The sequence below is a fragment of the Canis lupus genome, chromosome 5 (genome assembly GCF_048164855.1).
Source record: "Canis lupus baileyi chromosome 5, mCanLup2.hap1, whole genome shotgun sequence".
Taxonomy (NCBI): Eukaryota; Metazoa; Chordata; class Mammalia; order Carnivora; family Canidae; genus Canis; species Canis lupus.
In genome coordinates this window covers 36738499-36766015 of record NC_132842.1, presented here as the reverse complement: position 1 = coordinate 36766015, position 27517 = coordinate 36738499, and the positions used below count along the sequence as shown (strand labels likewise).

The 27517-nt window shown below is 41.1% G+C and overlaps 1 protein-coding gene and 1 long non-coding RNA gene across 14 annotated transcripts in view; one reads left to right on the top strand and one right to left on the bottom strand.

The window, feature by feature from the left end:
* The window catches only part of LOC140633522 (protocadherin alpha-C2), a 187882-nt gene that overhangs the window by 11782 nt on the left and 148583 nt on the right, over nt 1–27517 (bottom strand). For all 13 annotated transcript variants that reach the window (XM_072826184.1, XM_072826190.1, XM_072826178.1 and 10 more), the window contains exons 2-3: nt 25978–26036; nt 22557–22645 (exon numbers count right to left, since the gene is read on the bottom strand). In XM_072826184.1, coding sequence (XP_072682285.1) covers nt 22557–22645; nt 25978–26036 — 148 coding nt within the window. The remainder of the gene's footprint in view (nt 1–22556; nt 22646–25977; nt 26037–27517) is intronic.
* On the top strand, nt 1948–27155 carry LOC140633532 (uncharacterized). The gene is made up of 3 exons (XR_012031121.1): nt 1948–2050; nt 2387–2684; nt 26415–27155. It is a non-coding gene; the product is annotated as an uncharacterized lncRNA (long non-coding RNA).

The following is a 27517-nucleotide window of genomic DNA, read 5'->3' as shown; positions in this document are numbered from 1 at the left end:
ATCCAGGCTTTCTGTGTAGGGACACCCTGCTTCTCCCCACTGCAGCCAGCCGCTGCAGCCTCAAGCAGCTCTGATTTTGTTTGCACCCTTTTGGCTTTTATGCAACCATTTCATGCATCTGTCTGTCTCTCAGTTGTGTGTATGTGTGTGTGTGTGTAGCAGAATTTGGCAGATTGTACAGTCATACATGCTCAGCCTGACCAAAAGGCAAAAACCATCCGCCATCAAACCTGCTGCAAGACCAGGCTGAACAACATCCCTAGCTCCCCCTCCCCATCCTCCACTTGCGTCGCCACTAGAACAAGCTCCACCTCCTCTTGCTCACTCAGCCTTTATGAATTGGGCAATGTTAATCTGAGTAATTACAGCCCACAAATCACAGGAGAACCATAGTCTGCAACCCAAATGCTGTCCAGGATCAGAGAGAGGAGGAGAAAGCTCAAACCACCTGGGTTAGCATTTCCATCATTTATTTCCCCACTGCTTCTTAGATCTTCAAATGACGGTGGAAAGAATTTTCCATGGAAACAAGACCATGTAAAAATATACTGCTTGTTCTCTGTAAGGTATTAGGCTCTACAATCAGAATAGGTTTAAATATGGCAACATCATATAAATTATGTGATGTTTAGCAAATCATTTAACATCTTAGTTTTCATATGTAAAGGAGATAATATCTTTATATGTTTATATCTATCTATATTTATATATAAATTATAATTATAAATTAAAGTATATATAAGTTAAGTTATATATATTTATAGATATATAAAATATGTAAAAGAGTTTCCATTTTATAGGTAAGGAAGCTGAGGGCTTAAGTTACAGCAAGGTGATTTGCCCTGAATTACACGGGGATTTGGTAATAGAGCTGAAAAATTCTTCTCATGTGGACTCCCCAGCTCAGTAATAGATTTGTTATTATTATTTTACTCCTGTGAAGCCTTGGGGATGAGAGAGGAGACAGAGTTGAGCTCATTCACAGACCTAGCATTCTGACCGCTAGAGTAGCTGGGAGGAGACAGGGTTAGTGTGATGGGAGGCGGGCTCATGTGAATCCACTCCTCAGAGGCTGCCACTCCCCGGGGTTCCGCCTCCTTTGCTGGGGGGAGGTGGTGTGGTGGGGAGGAGGCTGCATGATCTGGAAGGAGATTTTGTGGATGTTTGTTGCCTCAGGCCACAGCTGGGCTAATTTTCAGTAATCTTGGAGCGGAAGAGATAAATACAGTGGCATATTTTTAAAGCCACAGCTCTTGCTTTGTGCCCAAAATAACTTTACCATTTCTAGGTTAAGAGTATAAAGATATCATGTGCTGTGAACCCAGATTCAAAAATTGGAATGAAAAAAAAAATCATATTTCTTTCCTTGACCCCATAACCCAGCAGGGCTCAAACTATGAGGTTTTCTGTACCTTATTCCTGGTTGCTAAAGTCTCCCTCAGTCCAGAGGGCAATTTCCCTTTATAGCCTTCTTCTTACAACGCCCCCAGCCTCAGCCAACTGTTATAGCCTAGGGGTAGCAGAATGCTTAAAATGAAAGTTTGGGGGACACACCGATTTGAGTTGGAATCTCAGCTTCATCACTCACATGTGTAACGTTGGGCAAGTCAGTAGGCCTCCCAGCCTGCATTCTTTCATATGTAAAATAGAGATGATAATATTCCCCTTAAAGGACTGTGAGCATTAAGAAGACAATGCTCGTAAATCACAAAGAACAATGGCCAGCCTGCAGAAATCGAAACAGAGGATGGGTATCATTAGGGTGCAGCATTCCTCTGAGGAACTTGACTTCCGGTGCCACCCCCCCACCAATCCATTTATTCTTGAATGCAGTATTTCCAGGAATTCTCTTTTCCAGGGGCCCTCCTCCCATCTGCCCCTGCCCCTCCTAGGGATCATTAAAGAAGTCTAGCTGTGAGGTTTTCCAGCTTAGAACTGGTTGCTAGGTAAGGAACCATTCTCCGGAGCCCTCTGAGCAAGGCAGGCGGGAAGGAGGCAGTCTGGACTTGGTGGACCACACAACAGATGAGGGAGGCATCAAAAGCCTCAGGTTCAAATTGCAGCTCTACCATTCTGCTTTCCACTCTTTTCTACTACACCAACTTACAGTTTCTTCACCCGTAACAAGGATAAAGTAGCTAACCTCCTGAGAGACACAGTTACGCAACTAAATTGATTAATTATGTACAATAAATTAGACATGGTGCTAGGAATTAGGGACAGAGATATGAATAATATTAGGACAGGAACCCTGCTCTCAAAGAGTTAAAGTGCAGAAAAAGACAAATGAATAAAGACAATATTGTTTTAAGTGAAAGGGGACTTCCACTACCTCCACTGTGACCTCAGTCTGTACTTTCTAACTGATTTAAGTTCTTCTTTCCAGCTCATCTTTCCCAGCGGGCAAAGCATTTGTGGTGGGAACTGAAATTGCCCCCTCAAGCATTAACTAACGCCCTGACTCCAGCAACACCCTGCATGATTGACCCCAACACCGTGGCCGACCTGACCTTTACTGCCCAGCACACCGACCCACTGCCCTTTGCCCTATATTGGAGACAGCAGCATTCTGGAGACAGTCTCTGATACACTAGTCTGCTGTCCTGGTGTTGGCCTCCCTGAAATAAATTCTGTTCTTGCTTCACCACCCCTGGGTTCTCTGCCTTTGGATTTTGTCAGCAGCGGTAAGTGACCCAGAGAATTTGGTCTGTTTGGGACGCCCCATTACCCAAAGCACCAGGTGCTCTTGCACCCTTGGGCCCCAGTTACATAAGGAATAAACAAGGTAAAGAGCTCTGGCATAAAGATGGCATTAAACTTTCTAGAGACAGTGTGTGCAGAGGTGAAGAGCATGGCTCAGAAGTTAAAGAGCCCTGTTTCAGATCTTGTCCCCAACACTTTAGACAGGTATGTGACCTTACTTAACCCTAGGTACTCAATTTCCTAGGAATTAAAATGGGTATAATATAGAGTTATCTTGGGGTGGTTACACAGAGTAAAGGAGATCATACATGTAAAGTGCTTAGAACAGTGCCTGGCTTAAGTAAACAAAACATGGTTTAAATGTACAATATAGGTAAGCCATTACTATTATTATTCACAAGTAAATTCTCTCATATCTCTGTTCCAGTATTCTCAAGCCTGAGGGCTAAGCCCCTTGATGGTGTGATCCTTAAGTGCTAGTGACATATAATAAAGTACTAGCTAGGGATGAGGGTCAGAGGGAAGTGTAAAACACATGCAGTCCAATCCTAGATTAGAACATGCCAATTTGGTATTTTCATACTCTACAATCCAGTAATCTCACTTGTGTAGTGCCTAAAATATATAAAAATGTATATTGCATTGTTTAAAAAACATAGATACTAATAAGAAACTGGATAAATAAATAATAATATAGGCATACAATATAGTATGTCCTTAGCTAAAAAAATGAGGTGGGTCTCCGTGTACTGATTTGAAAAGGTGTTTGTTAAAAAACAAAGCTGTATATTAACATGCATAACATCTCATTGTACTTTTTGAAAACCTACTTTTTAAATTTTTTTATTTTTTATTTTTTTAAAGATTTTATTTATTTATTTGTGAGGGACACACAGAGAGAAACAGAGACACAGGCAGAGGGAGAAGCAGGCTCCCCATAGGGAGCCTGATGTGGGACTCCATCCTGGAATGCCCTGGGACACCGGGATCACGCCCTGAGCCAAAGGTAGAGCTCAACCACTGAGCCACCCAGGCGTCCCTAAAAACCTACTTTTTTTAATAAGCAAAAAATATTCAGAGGTGCCTGGCTGGCTCAGTCAAAAGAACATGCAACTCTTGATCTTGGGGTTGAGAATTCAAGCCCCATGTTGAGTGTAGAGATTACTTAAAAGTAAAATCTTAAAAAAAAAAAAAAATTTGTATAATCAATTATGTGACAAAAAATTATTTTGAAAAATATTTGGAAGAGCAGATCCGAGTGTAAACTATTGACTTTGGGTAGCAATGCATGTCACTGTAGGTTCATCGAATGTAACAAATGGACCACAGTGGGGGTGGACATGGATAGTGGGGAACGCTTGTGTGGGTGTGGGGACAGGGCCATATGGGAATTCTCTGTACTTTCCACTCAGTTTTTCTGTGAACCTAAAACTGCTCTATTTTTAAAAAATTTTTTTATATATTTATGATAGTCACACACAGAGAGAGAGAGAGAGAGAGAGAGGCAGAGACATAGGCAGAGGGAGAAGCAGACTCCATGCTGGGAGCCCGACGTGGGACTCGATCCCAGGTCTCCAGGATCGCGCCCTGGGCCAAAGGCAGGCGCTAAACCGCTGCACCACCCAGGGATCCCCCTAAAACTGCTCTAAAAAATAAAGTCTATTAATTTACAAAAATATTTTAAGGATACCCACAAAACTGTTAACAGTGGTTGCTCCACCGAGCAGGAGTGGGACTGAGGGAAACATTTTCATGCAGTGATGTTGTATGGTTTAATATTCATATCAACAATATAATTACATGTTTTATTTTACATTTTTTTGAACTTGATACACACTAAGCTGTTGGTAGTAGTTACTTTCTGGGAGCGTGACGGGAGATAGGAGGTAAGGTACTAGTCATTTTATTTTAGTTTTGCACAGATTTAATTTGTCACAATTTTTGGCCTGTTATAATTAAATCAGAGAGAGATTTAAAAAGATGACTAGCCCAGCCCCTACTTAATCAGCCGCAAATTCAAAAACTGGCTGAAAAATTAGCTGAAACAAAACATCTAGATAGTTTGGATCTAGGACCAGCTACATAATTTGTAGGGCCCGTAAAAAATTATTAAGTACTAAAAAATGGCAATAGCATAATATTAAACCAAAGAAGCCTTTCTAAGCACCAAGACCCCATGAAGCAGCCTCGGTGGGACCCCAGAGCTCCTGGGTCCCTCCTTCTTTTTCTTTTTTAGGATTTTATTTATTTATTCATCAGAGACAGAGAGAGAGGCAGAGACATAGGCAGAGGGAGAAGCAGGCTCCATGCAGGGAGCCCAACATGGGACTTGACCCCGAGTCTCCAGGATCACACCCTGGGCGCTAAACCGCTGGGCCACCCGGGCTGCCCTGGGCCCCTCCTTCAGCACCACAACTCCACAGGGACTCTTTCTACAGTTTTCATTCTGCCTGTTGGAAACTGAGGCACAACCATTTCACCCAACAATAAAACTGCTTCTGTGTCTGCTTGGGTTTTCAAACTTTTCATCTCTACCCTTCCCCCTCACTTTGTTGCAATCTGTGCTTCTTAAATTCTGGCAGCAATCCCAGGCTCTGTGTTGCTGTGTCACTTCTGAGCCTTGAGCAACCATTTCTAGACAAGCAGTCATCTCCCTGCACTGAGGGTATAAAATGGAGGTACCTTCAGAATACCGCAGTAGAAGAAGGGAAGTGGAGTGTCATCTGGGGAAAACCCTCTTCCACCACCACTATCCCACACTTTGTACTTAAAGTCTGTACCATTTCGTTTAATTTAGCAAAACCATTTTGAATCCTATTTACTGTGTGCCAGGCATTGTGCTAAGTGCCAGGAATATTAAACTGAGTAAATGATAACATTTTTTTAAATGTTTACCATGAGCTATGCACTGCACTATGCATTCTGCACGCACTGTCTCAATGAATCCTTAGAGCAGCCAAGAGTCTTTCTTCTTTTACACACTAATAAATCTGAGGAGCAATGATTGAGCGGCCCAACAAGAGCCTGAGGCCCTGTGCAATGCTGTGCTGCCTCCCTTAAGAAGCAAACCAAGGCAAAATTTAAACAAATCTGGCCTCAGTCTACACATTTGCTCATGCAAGATCAGATCAAGGCCACCAGAATTAGCTAAGAACATTACCAAGGACAGTCCTTTTTACAAAAAATGCTGTAATCACCTCCCTTTTGGTTCCACATTTCTAGACACTCAGTTTCCAATCTTACTAGAACTGAAAAATCTAGGATACAAAATCAATATACAGAAATCTGTTACATTTCTGTACACTAATAATGAGAGCATAAAAAGACATTAATAGTCCCATCCCCTTTAAATTGCACCAAAAAAATAAACCAAAACAAAACAAAAACACAAACCCCTAGGAATAAACTTAGAGTTGAAAGACCTATATTCTGAAAACTGTAAGACACCAGTAAATATCTTCAGAAATTGAAGATAACACAAATGGAAAGATTATTCCATGCTCATGGTTTGGGAGAAGAAATATTGTTAATATGTCCATACAACCCAAAGCAATCTATAGATTTAATGTAATCTCTATCAAAATACCAGCAGCATTCTTCACAGAACTAGAATAATCCTAAAATTTGTATGGAACCACAAAGGGCCCTGAATAGCCAAAATCATCTTGAAAAAAAGAACAGGGATGCTTGGGTGGCTCAGTGGTTAAGCACCTGCCTTCAGCTCAGGGTGTGATCCTGGAGTCCCGGGATCGAGTCCCGCATCGGGCTCTCCGCGCAGAGCCTGCTTCTACTCCCTCTGCCTGTCTCTGCCTCTCTCTCTGTCTCTCATGAATAAATAAATAAAATCTTAAAAAAAAGAAAGGAACAAAACTGAGGTACAACAACCCCAGATTTCAAGATACACCACACAAAGATTTAGTAATTAAGGCAGGATGGTATTGGCACAAAAACAAACACATAGGTCAATGGAACAAAACTGAGAGCCCAGAAATAAACCCATGATTATCTGGTCAATTAGTCTTTGACAAAAGAGGCAAGAATATACACTGGGAAAAAAACCATCTCCTCAGCAAAAGGTATTGAGAAAACTGGACAGCAACATGCAAAAGAATGAAAATGGGCCACTTGCTTACACCATACACAAAAATAAACTCAAAACGGATTAAGGACCTAAATGTGAGAACTGAAACCATAAAAATCATATAGGAGAGCACAAGCAATAATTTCTTTGACATGGGCAATAGCAACATATTTCTGGATAGGTCTCCTGAGGCAAGGGAAACAAAAGCAAAAATAAACTATTGGGCCTATATCAAAATAAAAATCTTCTGCACAGCAAAGGAAACAACAAACAAAACTAAAAGGCAACCTACTGTATAGGAAAAGATACCTGCAAATAATGACATATTCGATAAAGGGTCAATATCCAAAATATATAAAGAATTTATACAACTCAACACTCCAAACCCAAATAATCCAATTAAAAAATGGGCAGATGACATGAACAGTCATCTCTCCAAAGAAGACATCCAGATCGCCAAAAGTCACAGAAAAAGATGCTCAACATCATTTATCATTAGGGAAATCCAAATCAAAATGACAATGAGATATCACCTCACATCTGTCAGAATGACTAATATCAAAAACACAAAGAGGCACCTGGGAGGCTCAGTGGTTGAGCATCTGCCTTTGGCTCAGGTCGTGATGCTGGAGTCCTGGGATCGAATTCCACAACAGGCTCCACCTGCCTATATCTCTGCCTCTGCCTATATCTCTGCTTCTCTCATGAATAAATAAATAAAATCTTAAAAAAAAAAAAAAACCCACAAGAAATAGCAAGTGTTGGTGAGGATGTGGAGAAAAAGGAACCCTCATGCACTGTTAATAGGAATGAAAACTGGTGTGGCCACTGTAGAAAACAGTATGGAGCTTCCTCAAAAAATTAAAAATAGAATTACCATTTAATCCAGTGATTCCACTACTAGGTATTACCCAGATTAAAAAAACACTTATTCAAGATCTATGTGCCCCTATGTCTACTATAGCATTATTTACAGTAGCCAAATTATGGAAGCAGCACAAGTGTCCATCAACAGATGAATGGATAAAAAAGACATTTAAAAAATTGTTTTATATTTATTTATTTGATATCAGTAAGACCTTTTTTAAAGATTTTTATTTCTTTTTTTAAAAAAGATTTTATTTATTTATTCATGACAGACACACAGACATAGGCAGAGGGAGCCCGATGCGGGACTCGATCCTGGAACTTTGGGATTACACCCTGAACTGAAGACAGACACTCAACTACTGAGTCACCCAGGCATCCTAAGATTTTAATTTCTTTACCTGAGAAAGAGAGAGAGAGAAACAAACAGGCTCCCTGTTTAGCAAAGAGCCTGACATGGGCCTTGATCCCAGGATGCTGAAATTGTGACCTGAGCCAAAGGCAGATACTTAACCGATTAAGCCATCCATGTGCCCCTAAAAAATTTTATTTATTTATTTATTTTTCCCCCTAAAAAATTTTAAAAGATGTAGTATATATCAGTGAGGGTGACAGAACATGAGAGACTCCTAACTCTGGGAAACGAACAAGGGGTAGCAGAAAGGGAGGTGGGCAGGGGGTTGGGGTGACTGGGTGATGGGCACTGAGGGGGGCACTTGACAGGATGAGCACTGAATGATATGGCATATGTTGGCAAATTACTCCAATAAAAATAAATAAATAAATACATAAATACATAAATAAATAAAATAAAAGATGCAGTATATGTGTACAACAGAATATTACTCAGCTATAAAAAAGAATATCGTCTCGCCATTTGCAACAACATGGATGGATCTAGAAGGTATAAACACTAAGTGAAAGAAGTCAGAGAAGGACAAATCCTATATGCTTTCACTCATATGTGGAATTTAAGAAACAGAACAAAGAAAAAGGGATGATAAAATAAGAGACTCAAATATAGAGAACAAACTGATGGTAACCAAAGGAGAGGTAGGTTGGAGAATGGGAGAAATAGGTGATGGGGATTAACAGTATAATTATCATGATATTGAATAACGTATAGAATTTCTGAATCACTATATTATACACCTGAAACTAATATAACACTGTATGTTAATATTACTGGAATTTAAAAAGTTTCCAGTCCTTGGTTTAGGTAGAGAAAAACACTAAGTTGATAGCTCATGAGTTGTCTTGACATATCATAGAATGAATTTTGAAGAGTCAGCAGAGGTAAGGGAGGTCAATAGAGCATCTTGTCTTAAAAACCAACCAACCAACCAACCTTCTGGTGGCTCTCCGCTGTTAACAGATGAAACTTTCAAGTTCTTTAGCAGGATGTTAAAGGCTCTACAAAATCTAATTCCTGTATGCCTTTCTAATCTCATTTCCCAACAGTCCTCTATCCCTTCTACCCAAGTGTACTCATTCTAATTAACTAAATTATATATTTCTGATTTTTGTTGTATTTTTCTTTTTTGGGGGTGTTATTTTTGTTTTTAGAGACCGAGAGAGATAGAGAGAGAGAGAGAGAGAGGAGCACACATGCACAGACCCTGACACAGACCTCAATCTCACAAACCTGAGATCCTGACCCTGAAATCATGACCTGAGCTGAAATCAAGAGTCAGATGCTAAACCGACTGAGCCACCCTGATTTTTGGTGTTTTTTTTTTTTTTTTACATGTATTGTTCACTTTGTCCAGAACTCTCCTGTCCCACATCCTACTTACCATCCTTCAATACCCAGTATTAAATGTCACAATCTTTGAGATGTATCCCTAAATCCCCAATTCCATCTTCTGGGGTCCCACAACATCCAGTATTCAGAGTTGCTGAGGCAGGGTTTAGGCCCTGTGAAAACAATTTTGGGGGCCCTCTCAGGAAAGGTGGACCAGTTTATCACATTTACATGTAGTTTGTATTGATTATAATATAGATGGACATTGGGTCCCATTCTGGACGAATAGGCTCTGGTCATTTGTCCTAGCTTCCTTCCTTCTTATTGGCCCTGCCTGTGCATGGCACTATCACGGTCCTCATCACATGACACTATAATATTTCTATCTTATTTCCTTACATTTCTATCTTCCCCCACTAAATTATGATGACAGGACTGTGTGTTAACATTATATTGGCATCACCAAGACTACAGACCGACCTAGGTAGGTGCTTACTGTTTGTTTAATGACCGTATAGAGGGTTCTAACCAAATTCTGTATTAAAGCTAAGCCAAGGAAAGCACTGTTGGATAGGATACTCTAGTACTTCACGTGCGTGTGTGTCTGTGAGTGTGTGAGAGAGCGAGAGAGAATAAATGAACAAATGAATGGATGAATGAAGAATTTAAAAGAGACTGCTGGGGGTGCCTGGGTGGCTCAGTTGGTTGGGCATCTGCCTTCAGCTTGGGTCATGGTTGGGTGTGGTCCTAGGATTGAGCCCCACATCAAGCTTCCTGCTCAGTGGGGAACCTGCTTCTCCCTCTCCCTGCCACTACCCCTGCTTGTGAATGCTCTTTCTCTGTCAAACATATAAATAAAATCTTTAAAAATAAATAAAAACTAAAAGAGAATGCTTATGGTGGTGGTTAATGGTGGAGTTTTAGGAACCTGCCTGTGAGGTGGGTTTTGTGAGGATCTTCCTAGTACTCTTCAAATTACAACCATTTAAAGGGTTAGTATCCTAAATGCAGGGTTGCAACCCTGAGTGAGAGAAGACAAAGGTGGCTAATTTATATCTCTAAATCCCTAGATTTAGAGAGTTCATTCTTACTAAAGAAATTTCCCCAGAGCAAATATATTTATTTATTATTATATTTTAAAGATTTTATTTATTTATTCATGAGAGACACAGAGAGAGAGAGAGAGAGAGAGAAAGAGAGAGGCGGAGACACAGGCAGAGGGAAAAGCAGGCTCTATGCAGGGAGCCCGATGTGGGACTCGATCCCGGGTCTCCAGGATCCTGCCCTGGGCTGAAGGCAGCGCTAAACCTCTGAGCCACCTAAACCTCTGAAACACCGGGGCTTCCCCAGAGCAAATATTTAGAATCAAGTTCTCCTTGGTTCAACAGGGGGAAACTGATGTGGCCCTGATGACTGACTAAATACAACCCCGCAGACTGCAATGACAACAGCTGGATTAACATCTTGGTGACACAATCCCCTGCAGAAGGGATGCTGGCCTCCAAGGAGGTTCTGTCCTAGGTCTCATTCCTAATCATAGTCAGAGGCCTGGGGAGTAATCTGGTCTCCCATCAGAGCTGCTGAGGGTGCTGAGAGCCTCTCGGCTTTGGAGGTGCCTAGCCTGTCTGGGTCTCAAGGAGGTAGCTACTATGAGACTAGGTCTGTTAGGCAAAATGCTCCTAAACAACAAACAAACAAATCCTGTGTCCCTTGTATGCACAGCCTTGGCCTGCAACCATCCTAACCGATGGTCCTGATTCAGGACATCACACTCAGGAAAAGCAAGTGAATACTGACTGAAGTATATCTCCTCCCCTGAATTCCCCACGACCCCCAACACACACATGCACACGAATCAGGCTCTGTACTTTCTTCTTCAGGGAAGTCCTGAATATATGTTTTAATCTGCCTTCACCTAGACACGGATGCTAGATGCATACACAGGGCAGGCAATATGCATCATCCCTATCTTCTGGCATCACCTAGAGAACAGTGACTTTTCCACTAGCTACCACACCCTTTAATTGACTCCTTCCTTTTTTTTTTTTTAATTTTTTTTTAAAGATTTTATTTACTTATTCATGAAAGACACAGAGGCAGAGAGAGAGAGGCAGAGACAGGAGAAGCAGGCTCCATGCAAGAAGCCCAATAGGGACTCGATTGTGGGATTCCGGGATCACGCCCTGAGCCTAAGGCAGATGCTCAATGGCTGAGCACCTAGGCATCCTTAATTGACTCCTTCCAGATCAGGCTGTGGGTGATCCAAAGAGTTCTGTCCTCTCCTGACTGCTAACTCTTGGGAAAATACTCTTAGGCCTTGGACAGAACAATATCTTTTAGCTTTTAACATAACAATGTACCACTTCCTCTGTCTTCACATTTTCACCTCTGCCCATAGAAAAGAGACACTCAGCAACCAATACTTCCATCCATGGGGAATATGCTTGGAAGGGGGCTCTCGCCTTTAGCTCCATTTCCACACTTACCCTTCCCAAGAAGGAAAAGTTATTTGTTCAATTGGGGAGATTACCATGAGATTACCATAAGTCACATTTCAACCAGCTCGTGCTTTTTGATGGACAAAGTTAGCACTAACAGTCAATTTTTTCATGATATACCTCTCTTCTAACTCTTTTTCACTCTCTGCTCTAGCTCTGTTTGGTAATCAAACCAGGATAGTTCCCACTCCTTGCCAGGGGAGTGGTCTGCCATTCTTGATTTTCCTCCCTTGTATTTGGGAGGTGGAAGTCCTGCCATATTCTCCAGACCATCTTTACCAATAATAAATCTAATTCTAAACTTTGATTCCTCAGTTGGCTCCTTGCATCTATTTTTAATTAGTTAAGACTTAGAGGGAAAGGGAGGTGATTAATTAGTCTCTACCAAAGTTCTGACAATTAATAATAGCCTTCAAAGCCATGTCCACACTGGACTCTCCTCAAAGCTCTTCCTGTTCCTAATATGCACTTTATTTTACCTTCATCTCTACTGAAGTTTACAACACACAGATGCACACAGCCACATCTGTCTGAACATGAAAAGACCCTGTGGTAGGCAGATAATGATCCCTTAAAGAAGCAGCTATCCAGGGATCCCTGGGTGGCACAGCGGTTGGCGCCTGCCTTTGGCCCAGGGTGCGATCCTGGAGACCCGGGATCGAGTCCCACGTCGGGCTCCCGGTGCATGGAGCCTGCTTCTCCCTCTGCCTGTGTCTTTGCCTCTCTCTCTCTCTCTCTCTATCATAAATAAATTAAAAAAAAAAAAAGATGCAGCTATCCTAATTCCTGAAACCTGTGAATGTTCTATTACATGGCAAGGGGACTTTGCGGATGTGATTAAACTGAGGAAGTTGAGATGGAGAGGTTATCTTAGATGTTCCAAGTAGGCCCAATGTAATCACAAGGGTCCTTATAAGGGAAAGAGGAAGGTAGCAAAGTCAGAGTCAGAGAAAGATTTGCAGATGCTATCCTGCTGGCTTTGAAGATGAAGGATCCAGGAGTCCAAAAATGCAGGCAGCCTCTAAAAGCTGGAAAAGGCTAGGAAAGACACCCTCCTTTAGAGTCTCTAGAAGGAATGGAGCCCCGCTGAAATCTTGATTTTAGTTCAGGGAAATACATTTTGGACTTCTGATTTCCAGAACTATGAGATGATAAAGTTGTAGTGGTTTAAGCCATCTAGTTTGTGGTAATTTGGTACAGCAGCTGTGGGAAACTAATACAGATTTTGGAACCTGGAAGTGGGGTCCTGCTGTTACAAATATCTAAAAATGCTGATGTGGCTTTGGAATTGGGTAATGGGCAAAGATTGGAAGAATTCTGAGAAGCATGAGATAAAGTGCCTAGCTTACCCGGAACAGATTGTTAGTAGAAAAGTAGATACTAAGACTCTGCTAGAGAAAACTCAGAAAGAAGTAGTGTTAGAGAGAACATATCATCATCTCAGGGAATACCTAAATTGTCATTATGAACAGAATGTCAGTAGAAATTTGGACATTAAAGGGGCTGTCACTGACAGCTTTAATGCAAATGAGAAACAGGTTACTGGAGACTGAAGGAAAGTGGATATTTGTTATAACAGGAATCCACTGTGATTTTAGCTCAGTAAAACTTCTGACCTTCAGAACTGTACAGTAGTAAATTTGCATTGCTTTAAACCATGAGATTTGTGGTAACGTGTTATAACAGTAATGAGAAACTAACATAGATCCCACAGTCAACTTGGAACTCAGACAATGAATAGTCCTCTCCAAGTTACCAAACTATTCCCATCATCTGGTATGTGAGACAAAGTATCAGTAGTGTGTTAGTTAAGTACACAGGATTCACCAGCAGGCAGACATGATTTCAAATATTGCCTTTGCCATTGTATTCATTAATGAGTTAACAAATATTAAGCACTACTGTGTGCCAGACGCCTTGCTTGATACTGGAAATATAACAGTAAGCAAAAAACACTAAATGTGTAAATGTATAGAAGTTACTTAATTCCTATGAGTCTCAATTTCCTTATCTAAAACATGGGAATAAGAATGCATTTCTCTCTTAAGTATGCAATGCATATAAAGTGCTTACCAATGAATGGATAAAGAAGCTGTGGTTTATGTATACAATGGAATATTGCTCAGCCATTAGAAACGACAAATACCCACCATTTGCTTCGACCTGGATGGAACTGGAGGGTATTTTTTTTTTAAGATTTTTATTTTTATTTATTTATGATAGACATAGAGAGACAGAGAGAGAGTGAGAGAGAGAGAGAGAGAGAGAGGCAGAGACACAGGCAGAGGGAGAAGCAGGCTCCATGCCGGGAGCCCGATGCAGGACTTGATCCCAGGACTCCAGGATCGCGCCCCGGGCCAAAGGCAGGCACGAAACCACTGAGCCACTCAAGGATCCCCAGGAACTGCAGGGTATTATGCTGAGTGAAATAAGTCAATCAGAGAAGGACAAACATTATATGGTCTCATTCATTTGGGGAATATAAAAAATAGTGAAAGGGAATAAAGGGGAAAGGAGAGAAAATGAGTGGGAAATATCAGAAAGGGAGACAGAACATGAGAGACTCCTAACTCTGGGAAACGAACAAGGGGTGGTGGAAAGGGAGGTGGGCAGGGGGTGGGGGTGACTGGGTGATGGGCACTGAGGGGGGCACTTGATGGGATGAGCACTGGGTGTTATGCTATATGTTGGCAAATTGAACTCCAATAAAATAAAAAAAAATAAAGTGCTTATCACAGTTCAATAAATAATAACTTAGCAAGTCTTCCTTTTTCTTATTCTAAAGGCTATTTTACAATAGGGGGCAACAGCACAGGATTTAAAGACTGAAACTTTAACAACAAAGACCTTCTCATCACCATACATACTTCCTTGTTAATAGTTATCTGTACCCCATGGCGCATCATCAAACACAGAGCCAATCTCACAGACTCAAAATGTCTACCTCAGGGCTGTCTACATCTCTAGTGTTACCCTTTCCCCCAAAAAACTCTCTGACATGCAGCTTGGTATGCATCATGTAATGTAAATCATTCACACAGGCTGAGACTTTCAGCCGTGCTACAGACTTTTGGGTGACCCTAGAGGATTATGGGAACAGAGATGTGACACATGTGTTTTGGATATGACTATATTTATAGTGCAGAGTCAAAAAACATAAAAGAGAAGACTTGAAAAACATCACCTCTTTACTCAGCCTGGCCCATGATGCTGTGTAGAGCAACAGTTCTGGACACAGGGTTGATCCAATGTTGGAAGTAAGCACAAACTGGCAGACTTTCTTGCACCATCAACAACAAACTTGTTTGTTCAGACTTTCTTCATTCTTAAAGTTTGTTTGGTTGTTTACAATATTCACTAGCAGCTGTAACTGAGAGGCCCAAGTACACTATTTGAGATTCAGCTATCAAAAGCCACAGTTCTAGTAACAACAATAAGCTTCTCATCATCCCTGTTTTCTTGTGGATACAAATTTGGTTACTTAAAGTTACCTTTTTATACTTTAACCTTATAGAGTTACATCTGTGAGTCTGTCTTTTACAAAGCTCCCAATTTCCTGTTTCCATACTGGTACAAACATACTTTTTAAAATTGATTAAGCTTTTCTCTTAATTCCAGTATAGTTAACATACAGTGTTATAGTAGTTTCAGGTATACTCCTTTTTGCTTTTATTTCTCTCGGTACTGCCATCCTCAGGACTGCCTTCTCCAATCCTTCACCTAGTCCCCTCTCCTGGAGATAGACCATTCCAGGCAAGGCTACTACTGAGCAAACTCTTGGTCCTACTGAGATAAGAGTGGAATGGCATTGATCTATGATGATCTATGCTCCTTCTCCTTTTCCTTTTCTTTCTTTTTTTTTAAAAAAGATTTTATTTATTTGAGAGAGAGTGAGTGAAAGAGATGGCAAGAGCAGGGGCAGAGGGAGAGGAAGAAACAGATTCCCTGCTGAGCAGAGAGCCCAATGTGAGGCTCAATCCCAGGACCCTGGGATCACGACCTGAGCCGAAGGCAGATGCTCCCTGATCGACTGAGTCACTCAGGCACCCTCCCTCTGCTTTTTTGACTGTGAACTGTGAGTAACAAGCGCTAAATGCAAAGGCAGAAAAGGCTCCTCTCCAGTCCACATGCTCAAGTACAGGTCTCCTGGCAATGAACTCTCTTATGACCCTTCCCTAGAGGCCCCTAGGCTCTAGCCAATGCTTGACCTGAATATGTTTCTCCGAATTAGGCAATGACCTTCTCAACTCAAAGTTGACAGCCTCTGTGAAAATGAATATTTCAAGTTCTTTTGGAATCTGGGCTGTTTCTCTGAAAATATTTGTCATTAAAGATCCTTGCTATTGCTGGGGACAGGCTTTCATTTCTAGTTTACTAGAATCAGTGAAGGCTTCATGCAACACTTGATAGAGCTACAAAGCTTAAAGTAATTACAAGCCATTAGCTCTCCTCTGCCTTCAACCCAGGTTATAAGTAGGTCCTTTTTGTCCAAGCACCTCCCAGGGAGGGGCACTATGCCCATGAATTCCAAACATCAAACAATCCAAGCCATCTTTCTGAAGTATAGACTCTCACCCTCCACTTCTTTGCCACAGGGCTCCCAGGCTACACAGGTAACCTGTCATCTTTGAGCCAAGTCAGGTGGCAGACTTGGTGACTCCCACCCTTCCTTGGTCTTTTGAGACACTAGAATTTTCCCAGTAGAAACCTGAATTTCCCTTTGGATAAGGGGCTTAAAAGTTTATCTACAAACTATGGTGTATAGACAACACTAGAAGAAAAGATAATTTGGAAACTCATGTCCCGTGCAACACTCTTAAACAAAAGAAAGATAAATGTGTATTATTTTCCTAAGACATTATTTAAAAGTTGTTTCTCATGATGAAATTTTTAGGGGCCAGACTGTATGCTCCAGTGACACATTAAATGGATCGATGATAACCTAAGGAACTATAATGAGTAACCATTTCCTGACCCTGCATAGCTGCTTGCCTGCATCTGTGGGATTTGAAGGAAAATGGAGCCAGAGGGAAGAGCTCTTGCTACTCTTCTCTCCTCACTATAGCCTTTAAATGTATGCCCAGGAACATACACTGGAGTGCACACGGGACTGTATTTTCAGGAAGCATAGGAACTCTGTTTGGAGCTATGTTTAAGGAAGAAATCTATTTATTATGTATCATGGTCCCAACCCTGACTGTATTTGGCCCAGAGCTAACCAATCCTGGAAAAAATGGTGTAGGAAAAGTAAGAGAGGTGAAAGAAACACAGGGTGGAGGGAAGGAACTATCTCAGAATCTATTTATTAAGCAGAAATGTTTAATTTTGAAAAAACTGGAAAGTTTTCATTCTAGTTTTTTATTTACATGACCATTGAAAATACAAAGTGCAGGTTGTTCTTCTAAGGAGGAGGCAAAGGTGAATGAATGAAGCCAGCAAAGACTTAAGCTTCATAGCTTCTCCTAGGTAGAAGATTCTAACTCTCCTTTCCCACCCTATCTTGTTCCCTCTCTCCAGGCCAGGTCAGAACACAAAACATAAACTACACAGAGAACTCCAACAGATAGGATGAGCACCAGACTCTCAGAAAGTAAAAGTGCATCTTCTAAGGACTCCTGTTCCTCTAAGCTAAAGACCTCTAAGCCAGGCTGGCACTCTGGCCCTGAGATGCAGGTGGGAGTGGAGGATGCCAATGAGGGAGCTGCCTCACACGCACAGATCCCTGATCTCATTTTTTTTCCTAATAAGGATCTGTACACACCTCCCAGGATTGTCATTACCATGACAACAGCAGAAGTTGAGGGCGAGCAGGTTAGTGCAACAACAAGCTTCTAAATTCTCAAACAAGGCCTAAGGCTGCACTCACTCATGAAGTGGAAAAATTCATCTTGGCAGCACTCCTAAACAGATTCCAAAAAACTTAAAGATCGTGGCTTCATTCTGGAGAAGAATCAGAGATGGAGTCTACACAAAGCCCCTTCATGGAAAGTTATTTTGTCAGAGAGTAGGAATCCCTAAACAAATAAAAGCTTGAATCCCCCCACAAAACTAAGGTGTGTAAATTGTATCCATCTTCCACAAAGAGATATGGCAAACTACGGCAAAAACAACCCGCCAGGAACATTAAAAACAAAAAAACAAAAAAACAAAAAACAGGCTCATTAAGAAAAATATCAAAAAAAGAAAAAAAAAAAGAAAAATATCTAGAGGGGCGCCTGCTTGGCTCACTTGGGTTGGGTGTTTGCCTCCTGCTTAGGTTGTGATCTTAGAGTCCTGGGATCAGAGACCACATCAGTCTCCCTGCTCAGCAGGGAGTCTGCTTCTCCTTCTGCCCCTCCACCCTGTTCATGCCCTCTCCCTCTTTCACCCTGTCTCTCTCGCTCTCTATCCCTCAAGTAAATAAATAAAATCCTTTAAAAAAAAAAAGAAAAAAAGAAAAAGGAAAAATCTCTAGAATAGAGACTACTGAGAACAACTCAGACCTCAATTCTCAATGTGAAAGGTAGACTCATACCTTGAAAAATGACAAAAATAATTGCCATCTACCAACCATTATTCTCTAGGTTCTGTAACATGTGTGCATTATCTCGTTTAATTCTTATAACAACCTTATTAGGTAGACACTACCATTATCTCCATCTTACAGAGAAATTAGGAATCAGAAAAGTTAAATAAAGGACTTGGAACTGCAAAGTGGCAGAGCTAGAATTCAAAGGAGGGTTACTCTGGAGCCTGAATTCTTAGGGATTTTCTCTCTGATGTAAGGAAAGGCCTACTGCTTCCTGCATGAATCGTAAGTCGATGCCTTCCTCACATGATTTCTGAGCCTTCAAAGATATCAGACAAGCTCAGGAATATTTACCCTTGATTCTACACCAGTTCTTAAACTTTGGGGGTACATCAGTATAACATGGAGGGCTGGTTGAACACAGATTTCTGGGCCCAACTCTGAGAATTTCTGATTCAGTAGGAATTAGTGTGGCTGCTCCAAGTATTGTACTTGGAGAACCACTGTCTGGTCACTCTAAACTGAGGTCCCCTAAGTCTCACTGCCTTAGTCACCTTGCCTGCCTAATTAATCTTTTCACTGCTTAAGTCCCGGATCCCCTGGGGTCTTCCCTGATAAGCCCTAAGTGTTATCTTTGGCAGTGCTGTGTGGTTTTGGAATTCCCTGAGCTCTTTTGAAAATACTATTTCCCACTCCAGAAATAATCTACTGTTGCCTTAGGTAATGAAATGTAGAAAGTGGGGGCCAGAAGAACTGGTAAGAGTTACCAGAGCAGCCTGGTGCCCTGAAGCCAGTCTTTTTAGTAGTCTTTTTATAACCTCTCGGGATTCTCTCTAGGAACTGATCACAAGAGGGCACTCATTAAAACCTCTTCAGAACATTCACCCTGATAAAGTGAGTTGTAAACGTGACTGACTGGCCCTTTAATACCGCTCCCTGACAAACACAGCCCTCTCTGAAGAAGTGGCTGTAACTGGAGGTCAGGCTCTCCCTTCTCAGCCCATTTTCTTTCTCTGCTCAGTCTCCTTGGAAGGTGCTAAGGAAGAAGCCCTTTTAGTCCAGGTCTGCTCACACGGAGGAGAGGCTGGATCTAGAACAGGGCCAGTAATCGGGATTAACCCCATTTGATGCCTGATTTGTTAATCCTGCAGGAAACATCACCTGGTGATGTCCCCATTGATCCTTTCAGAGATCCTTTCAGACATCTTCTCTTAGTTTTTTTGTGGACTGTGAAGATAAATGAACAGTTTAATGTCAAAGCAGAAGAATTCATCAATGCAGGAAAAACAACTCCAAGAAGACATGTGAATGAGGACTGGTGCACAGCAGGCCTCTCTCTGTCTTCATGCAGGGGGCTACAGCTATTTTAGGTGTGAGAAGGTAGTGGTTCGTTAGTGGGGGTTGCAGACATAAGTGTAAGGAGACCCAGGCAACAGGAAGAAGCCTTCTGGAAGCAACTGCACCTTCATCCTGAAGCACTAAGCAAAAGAATCAATGAAAGGCAGGCTCTTGGGACCAGAAACAACCATGTTTTTTGAAGGAGTTTCCTTTTCTTTGGACAAAACTAATGAAGCCTCCTTATTCCATCTACAGAAGGGCAGCTGGCATAGGGGCTAGGGAGAGTGCCTGGACTGTAGAGATGTCAGGATGATCCAGACAACCTTAGAGGGAGGTATCTGGGTCCAGAAATGAGAATTACTGAATTATGGCCACTAGGTTATCAGCCAAGGCCACATCACAGATTGCACAAAACTATTCCGGAAAAAAAGAGAGAGAGAAAATTAGGCACTTATTAATATTATATGTCAAGCATTATTTTCAGCTCTTTCTTTCTTCTTTAGTTATCATGGCAACTCACTAAGATAGGTATTATCATTATACCAGGTTTACAGATGGGATAATTAAGAAAACATGAATTTAAACAATTTTCTTATGTTCACCTAGCAAGGAAGTCTGGACTTGCAATTCAATTCAGATCTGATTCCAAATCATGATCTTGATCCTTATGCATATTCCCTACTAACAGTGCAGAACATATTTTGAATTCTAAAACCTAAAAGTGTCAAAAGGACAGAGCAGAGGGCAGAGGCACATCCCTTTGACTTCATGTCACTGGTGGGGAAGTGGTGTTGAAAAGTATGGTTGGGTCATCCATGAATGAGTACTTGAAAGATGTAAGCTCTGTCCAGCTCAGTCCATGAGGACTGTGACTTATGAGTCAGGAGCCATCACAGCCTGGAAAGAAGGGTTTAGACAAGACGGGTTGAGACAATAGGTAAGGGAAGTAGTGGAGACTCCTTCCTTATCTTCTGTCCAGAGGATGGGTTCCTAACATTCTTTCAAATCTGAAGGAGAGACCTGGGCCAGGGGCAGATGAAATAATCAGCAGATGGTTCCTATTGTACATTTGCCTAGGAATATACAACCTTCCCCCAGCATCACTCGTGAAAGGGAAAATGTATTCAAACCTAGTTCCTGGCTCACTCACCAGACTGACCTACAAAGCCTCTGTGAGAGCAAGAAAAGCCCTGAAATTAAGGCAGGTGAGCAGGGCATGGCTGTAGCCACTTTCACAGGAAGGCTCTTACCATTCCAGATGCCTCCCATCCTGCAATACTTGGCAGCCTAATACCACTTCCTCCTCCATCACTTCTTCACTCTATCACTAGCATTGGGGTTGCAGATTTGTCAATGAACTATTTAATGTTCTTCTCCTTGCCATCTGGCAATATTAACTCTCTAATGAATTGCTTTAATTTGTGTATTTTTTTTTTTTTTACAAATGTGACTTTTAGTTGAATCATGCAACATTCATAAATAGCAAATGCTGGCTGATTAGAATCAACAAAAGTTCTTAGAATTGCCAGCAAAAATGGGCCCTTAGCTACATGTTATTCAGATAGCAGAATCATTTGAAAGGCACCTGGTTATTTTTGGAAAGAATGTTTCACACGCACACTTATGTCATCTGTAACGTATCTATGTATGTATTTGAATTTGGATGGATTCTTGCAAGTCAGCCATGCTAGGAATATAAGTGCTACATACACGTAGATTTGGAGCTAGATACACTTGAGTTTGAATCCTACCTCTGCCACTTACAAACTACATGACCCTGGGTATGTTTCTTACCCTCTCTGTGTCTCTAGTTTCTCATATGTAAGATAGACATAATAAATCCCTTGCAAGATTGTCATGGGGAATAAAAGACATCAGACATATAATGTGCTCGGCACATGTCCGGGTAGATTATGGCTCAACAATTAGTAACTATTATCATCATCATGATGTTCTACTAATAGAGGATTATGATAGACACCATTTGCAGTCTCTGTATTCCTTCCTTTCTGAAAAAACTACCACAGGGATGGGCCTACAAAGCCATATTTTTTATTATATGACATTACTTTATTGATTAGGCCAGAATAAGGAAACTAAGGAAATGTGAATTAAAAGAATTTTTCTATGCTCTCATCAAACCCAGCCATTGGGTTTTTGGTCCAATCTGGCAGATTCTATTTCCTGAAAGTATGGATTAGGAATCAGTCCCCAATGGTCCTCTAAACTAAGAAACTGTGAGATGGTCATGTGTGCAAATGTACATATCAAGACAGTAAAAAATCGGTCTGCAGAATGATGTAGATAAGCAGAAAGAAGCAGATCTGACTTTGACTTGAAGTCAAAGAGAGTGGTGCCTTGGTTTTCATAACTTTCCACTTCCATGAGAAACTCCACTGCATCTGTCTATGTATATATCTCTTTATCTCTCTATGTATCTCCTTCCCTTTTGCTTAACCACTTTGAATGGGTTTCTATTGTCTTCAACCAAAAGATCTTTGCTAACTGTGTCATCTCTGTGAATGAAGACACCAGATCTTCTCCACATGGCTCAGATAGCCTAAGCACGTGAAAGATGCCTGGTTATTTTACAAAAGAACTTTACACACACACACACCCTTATGGTCTCTGTTTCAATTCTTGAAGGAAATGAAGTAGAAAATCAAAATAATCATGGATATATGTAAGGAAGTCATACATGTAAGGAAAAGAAGAAAAACTAGAAAGAAAGCCATTAACATTTTTGGTCTTAAAAAAACAAGTCATCTGATTGCCTTTGAGAACCCAATCAAGAAGAGAGAGACCTTGGGTCTTTACCTGGTGTTGCACTGGATACTGTTGGCCACTGCTGATCAGGCCCTCCTGGACCAGCCCGTAGAATGCCAGCCTCCTCTAGGTGCACAGAGCTGAGTAAACACACAGACCCAGATAATGGTTAGACCATAAATGACTTTCCAGATCTCCTTCCACCCAGAGAAAGTACATGCATCTCTGAAGGCAAGGCTCCAGCTAACACATTCTACTCATACTTGAACTGAAGCAATTACTGCTGAGCAGTTACCTTACATAAACAGCAAAAGCACTGCTGACTTACTGCTTGCTATACTATTCTGGCAATAAACACATTTTATCTTTATGGCAATTTTGGTTGTCATTAATGCCACGTGGTGTTCACTAAATCTAACAGGAAGCCCATCAGAGGGCTAATGCCGTTTTAACATCTTAATGCTGTAGCAGATGAAGAGAGCTTGTTCTCAGAAGCCCCAGGCCTCTCTTGCTGATTTTGTTTCTGAGTCATCTATAGCAAAGACAAAAACACATGAAAACCATTTGCTGACAACTATAGCATTATTCCAATTTAGTTGCCCAATTACTTCTTAAGCTTATTTTCTGTTTTACTTTCTGTATCTTTTACTTAATAGATAGACAACCCACTCTATATTTCCTGGGACTTGAGGAAGTCTATCACCACCACCCCCAGATCCCAATTCAGAAGAGATTAATTCAGCATCAGATATTGCAGGGAGAGATGAACTGGGACACCCTTAGAGGCAAACAGAAATAGAACATAAACAATTCAAGGATGGAGCAAACATCATAATGCTAGCACATAGTAGACCTTCATGTATTTGTGGGATGGATGAATGAAGGAAAAAACAAATGGAATCCAAAGAGTAAACATCATACAAGAAAATCATCACCAGAATCAGTATTCTTTTCAAAAAGACATTGGTTCATCTTGCAAATTAAGTTACTAAAACAAAATTTATACTATTGTCTAAAGGGGTTATATGAGGCAGCAGAAGCAGACAATCTTGAACTATAGTGGGGGAAGCCCAACTATCAATTAAATATACTTTCACTTGTGACTCTGAATAACATATCTAATAAAAATTCATTCATTAAGCTCTGTCCTATTGTTATTCTTCCCTTCATCTACATCCTAGAATCTTTTCTTTTTTCCCCCCAAATATTAATATCCTTCATGTGTTCCCAGATTCTACCAGCAAATTATATGGGTTCAATCAGATTCATTCTGAAGATATAACTACCCTGGAACCACATCAACTCAAAGCAGAAATTTTCAAAGGAACAGTTATATGGTGTCTGAGGCTGGAATGGCCAAGAAGCCAAGCACATGTGTAAAAAGAGAAGAGTATTCTTTAAGTTTACAGCTCGGATACATGTTCAGTGTATTATACTGCGAGGAATAAATTATATTTAGCTTCAATTTTTAAAAAGATTTTATTTATTTACTCATGAAAGACAGACAGAGAGAGAAAGAGAGAGAGAGAGAGAGAGAGAGAGAGAGAGAGAGAAAGGCAGAGGGAGAAGCAGGGTCCATGCAGGGAGCCCGATGTGGGACTCGATTCCAGGACTCCAGGATCATGCCCTGGACTGAAGGTGGCGCTAAACCGCTGAGCCACCCGGGCTGCCCAGCTTCAATTTTATTTCATTTCTTATCTTACTTATATCTCATGGTATCTTAATTGAAATCTGAATAGGAGCACACTTGCCTTTTTTTTTTCCCCATTTGAAAATGGAATAAGGAAGTTGTGGGTTTTAGCATTTTATTTCAAATATACTTTTTAAGGTACATCTCATGGCTTTGATACTTTTTAAGTACAGCACTAATTCAACTAGGATGGAAAAGCTGGTATGATAAACTATGCCTTTTCCTACTGTACAGTTTGCAACACTAGCTCAGATGCAGGCAAAAGGAGAAACCAGTCACTAACAAATATAAAGAGTCTTCCTGGGCAGCCCAGGTGGCTCAACAGTTTAGCGCCACCTTCAGCCCAGGGCATGATCCTGGAGACCCAGGATCGAGTCCCATGTCCCTGCATGGAGCCTGCTTCTCTCTCTGCCTGTGTCTCTGCCTCTCTCTTTGTATGTGTCTCTCATGAATAAAAAAAAAGAGTCTTCCTGACACCACATTACAGCATCTGCCCAAGTATTTCTGGACTAAAATTGCAACCCAGGTTCCAATATGACATTTCACTATGCCAACTACTAATCTTCTGGCCTTCACTGGTTGCTTCTTGTTCAGGAATAGCCCCATTATAATGATTTCCGCCTAACTTGTAATGTAAGGCTTGAGAATACGTTAATTTTACTTTAATGCATTTTTAAATGGTTTTAAAACTAATTTTTCATTAACTTAACACATACCATGTGAGCTCTCTCTTTAGAAATTGATGTAAGTTTGGTAAAGATCTAGTTATGTGTTACCCAGACATTTTGAGGGGCTTAAGTTTAGAGTTTATTCCTTCTTTAAAACTAAATCCTGTTGGTAGTAGTGATCATTAGTTTCTTGGTTTTCAGGCACTCTAAAATAAAGAATCTTTTATTTGGCCCTATGGCATTAAATCAGCTCTGGGGGGGATCCCCAGGTGGCGCAGTGGTTTAGCGCCTGCCTTTGGCCCAGGGCGCGATCCTGGAGACCCGGGATCGAGTCCCACATCGGGATCCCGGTTCATGGAGCCTGCTTCTCCCTCTGCCTGTGTCTCTGCCTCTCTCTCTCTCTCTCTCTCTCTCTCTCTGTGACTATCATAAAAAAAAAAAATCAGCTCTGGGAATAATGGTAGTTAATCAATTACTGTCAAAGAGACAAAATAGAGAAAGCAAAATCATACTTAATCTGAATCTTAGAGTAATGCTATTACTGTAGGTTCATTTAAAATAAGATAGATTTGGTCTCCAGATATTCAATAAAGTCCTTTCACAAGGCTCATCCTCTGAAGAGCCCAGGCCATTGATGGCAATGAGAGAGTAACAAGATGGAAAAGGAGTTCTAATATGGGTGAACATGAACAAGAAAAACAGACAATTATTGTGGTTGATAAGATATAAGAGTTGATATGTGACAGAAAACCAAAGTAGACAACACGTACCTATACTTAGGTCTAAATGCATCAGGTATTAATTTCTAAGGGAGGGACATAAAGTATAGATGAGAAGGGATCATTATTTCCTCATAGAATTCTGATGAAGGAATATACGCAGCAGCCTGTCTCTGTAATTTTGCAGGGAGTTCTCACCTGCCAGCACTTGATAAACATTTGGCACTATTTCCAATGTTTCAAGGAATAGACTTGGAGACAAAAGGAACTATATTCCCCTAGCAAAGTATCTAAAGCTTCTCAGTTTGACAGCAGTTTCCAGCCTCTAGACACAGAACGTGTCTGAGCCATGCAAAGTTAGTTGTTCTGATTGAAAAAAGTAAGGAAATACATACCTGTGCATTCCTGCTCGTAGGGAGGCAGAGTAACGCCAGTCAGGGTTGGGCTGTCGTGGCTGTAAAATCACAAAGGGGGGTTTTGTTAATAAGGCAAAACAATGATCTCCCAGTGATTGATTAGCTGTTTCTAAAATATTTCCATGTATCTGAAAAAAGTATTGAAGGAGCAATGTGCAACTCTAAGATGATATCTGTATATATAGCGCTTGAGGAGAAAATTAGCTCATCAGGGTCTTTACGCAGACTCAAGACCATGGAAAAACCAGATTTAATGATGCTGTGAGGACCAGCTGTGGCTTTGCTTTGCTCAAAACAGGTCTCTGTTCCTAAAGCAGCACTGCGGGGAGGGCAGTCTATTTTGAGACAGGGAAAGCTTTCATTGTTTTTGCTTTCAAATGCCTTACTAAAGGAATATCTCCAATTTGGTATTCTAGATCTAACAGGGTACACAGCCACAGAAGTTCTGCTGGTCTGGCTGGACTGCAGAGGACTGCAATCTGCTGCTGGCTTTGCAGACTGCAGCACGTCTGACCCAGGATGGATGAACGGGTACGAACTCCAGCATCCGAAAACCTTCTCTTCTGCTGATTGAAGAGGAATACCGGGGAGAGGAAAACACACCACGACGGGAGTTTGATCTTGTTTTGCTACATAATCCTTTTCGTAAAATTGTACTCGTTCCCTGCTTTTCTGAGTGTTTTGCCTCCTCACTCAATTACTGTTCACTCAGCTCTGATTGCTTAACAGGGAGTTGCTGAAACCCAAGAAGCACCTGGCTCACTCTGCACCACCTGTGTACTAGAAAGATCTGCTGTCCTCTGTCCACAGACGGTCACTTCAAAGTGGAGGGGACAAAAAGGAAATTATAGCCCCACCCCCAAAGACTGTTTGAGGAGTCATGGGCTGCGTAGAAGCTACTCAGGAATCAATGCGGACAAAATGAGCCACCATCACTATCTCGTTATTTATTAGCAAAAATTTGTTATTAAAAAAACCTGTGATAGATGTTTTCATGGGCAGAGATTAAAGTGGCTCTGTCACTGAACACTGAAGTCTATTTGAATGGAAAGATGAAGAGATGGAGGTTGTATTCTATAATTTCCTCTGGATTATAATGATCATATTTGGTAGACACAAAGCCACAGTAATATCAATACACTACTTCAAAATGTCAATCATTCTTGTTCTTATCCTTTTTATTGTTTATTCAAAGAAAGCAGAGAATTTCATAAACACCCCTTTTCACAACACCTAGGAAAGAAGTAATTCACATCTCTACTTCCTGACAGACTTTTGGGTGGTTAGATGGTATTTAGAGAGTTAGCCAAAGTCAAGGCCCAGAAAAAGCTACAACTCTAAGATACTTTACCTCAAATGTACCCATACACTAACTGCCCTCTCTGGTCCCTTCCACTTTGCTGGCAAAATATGAATGAATATGCAAACTGCTTCATCCTTGGTTTTTAAGTTCACAGTGTGCTATGGATGTACCATATAGAGTAGCATAAAACTCTACAGATGAAATGAAAGGATTCTC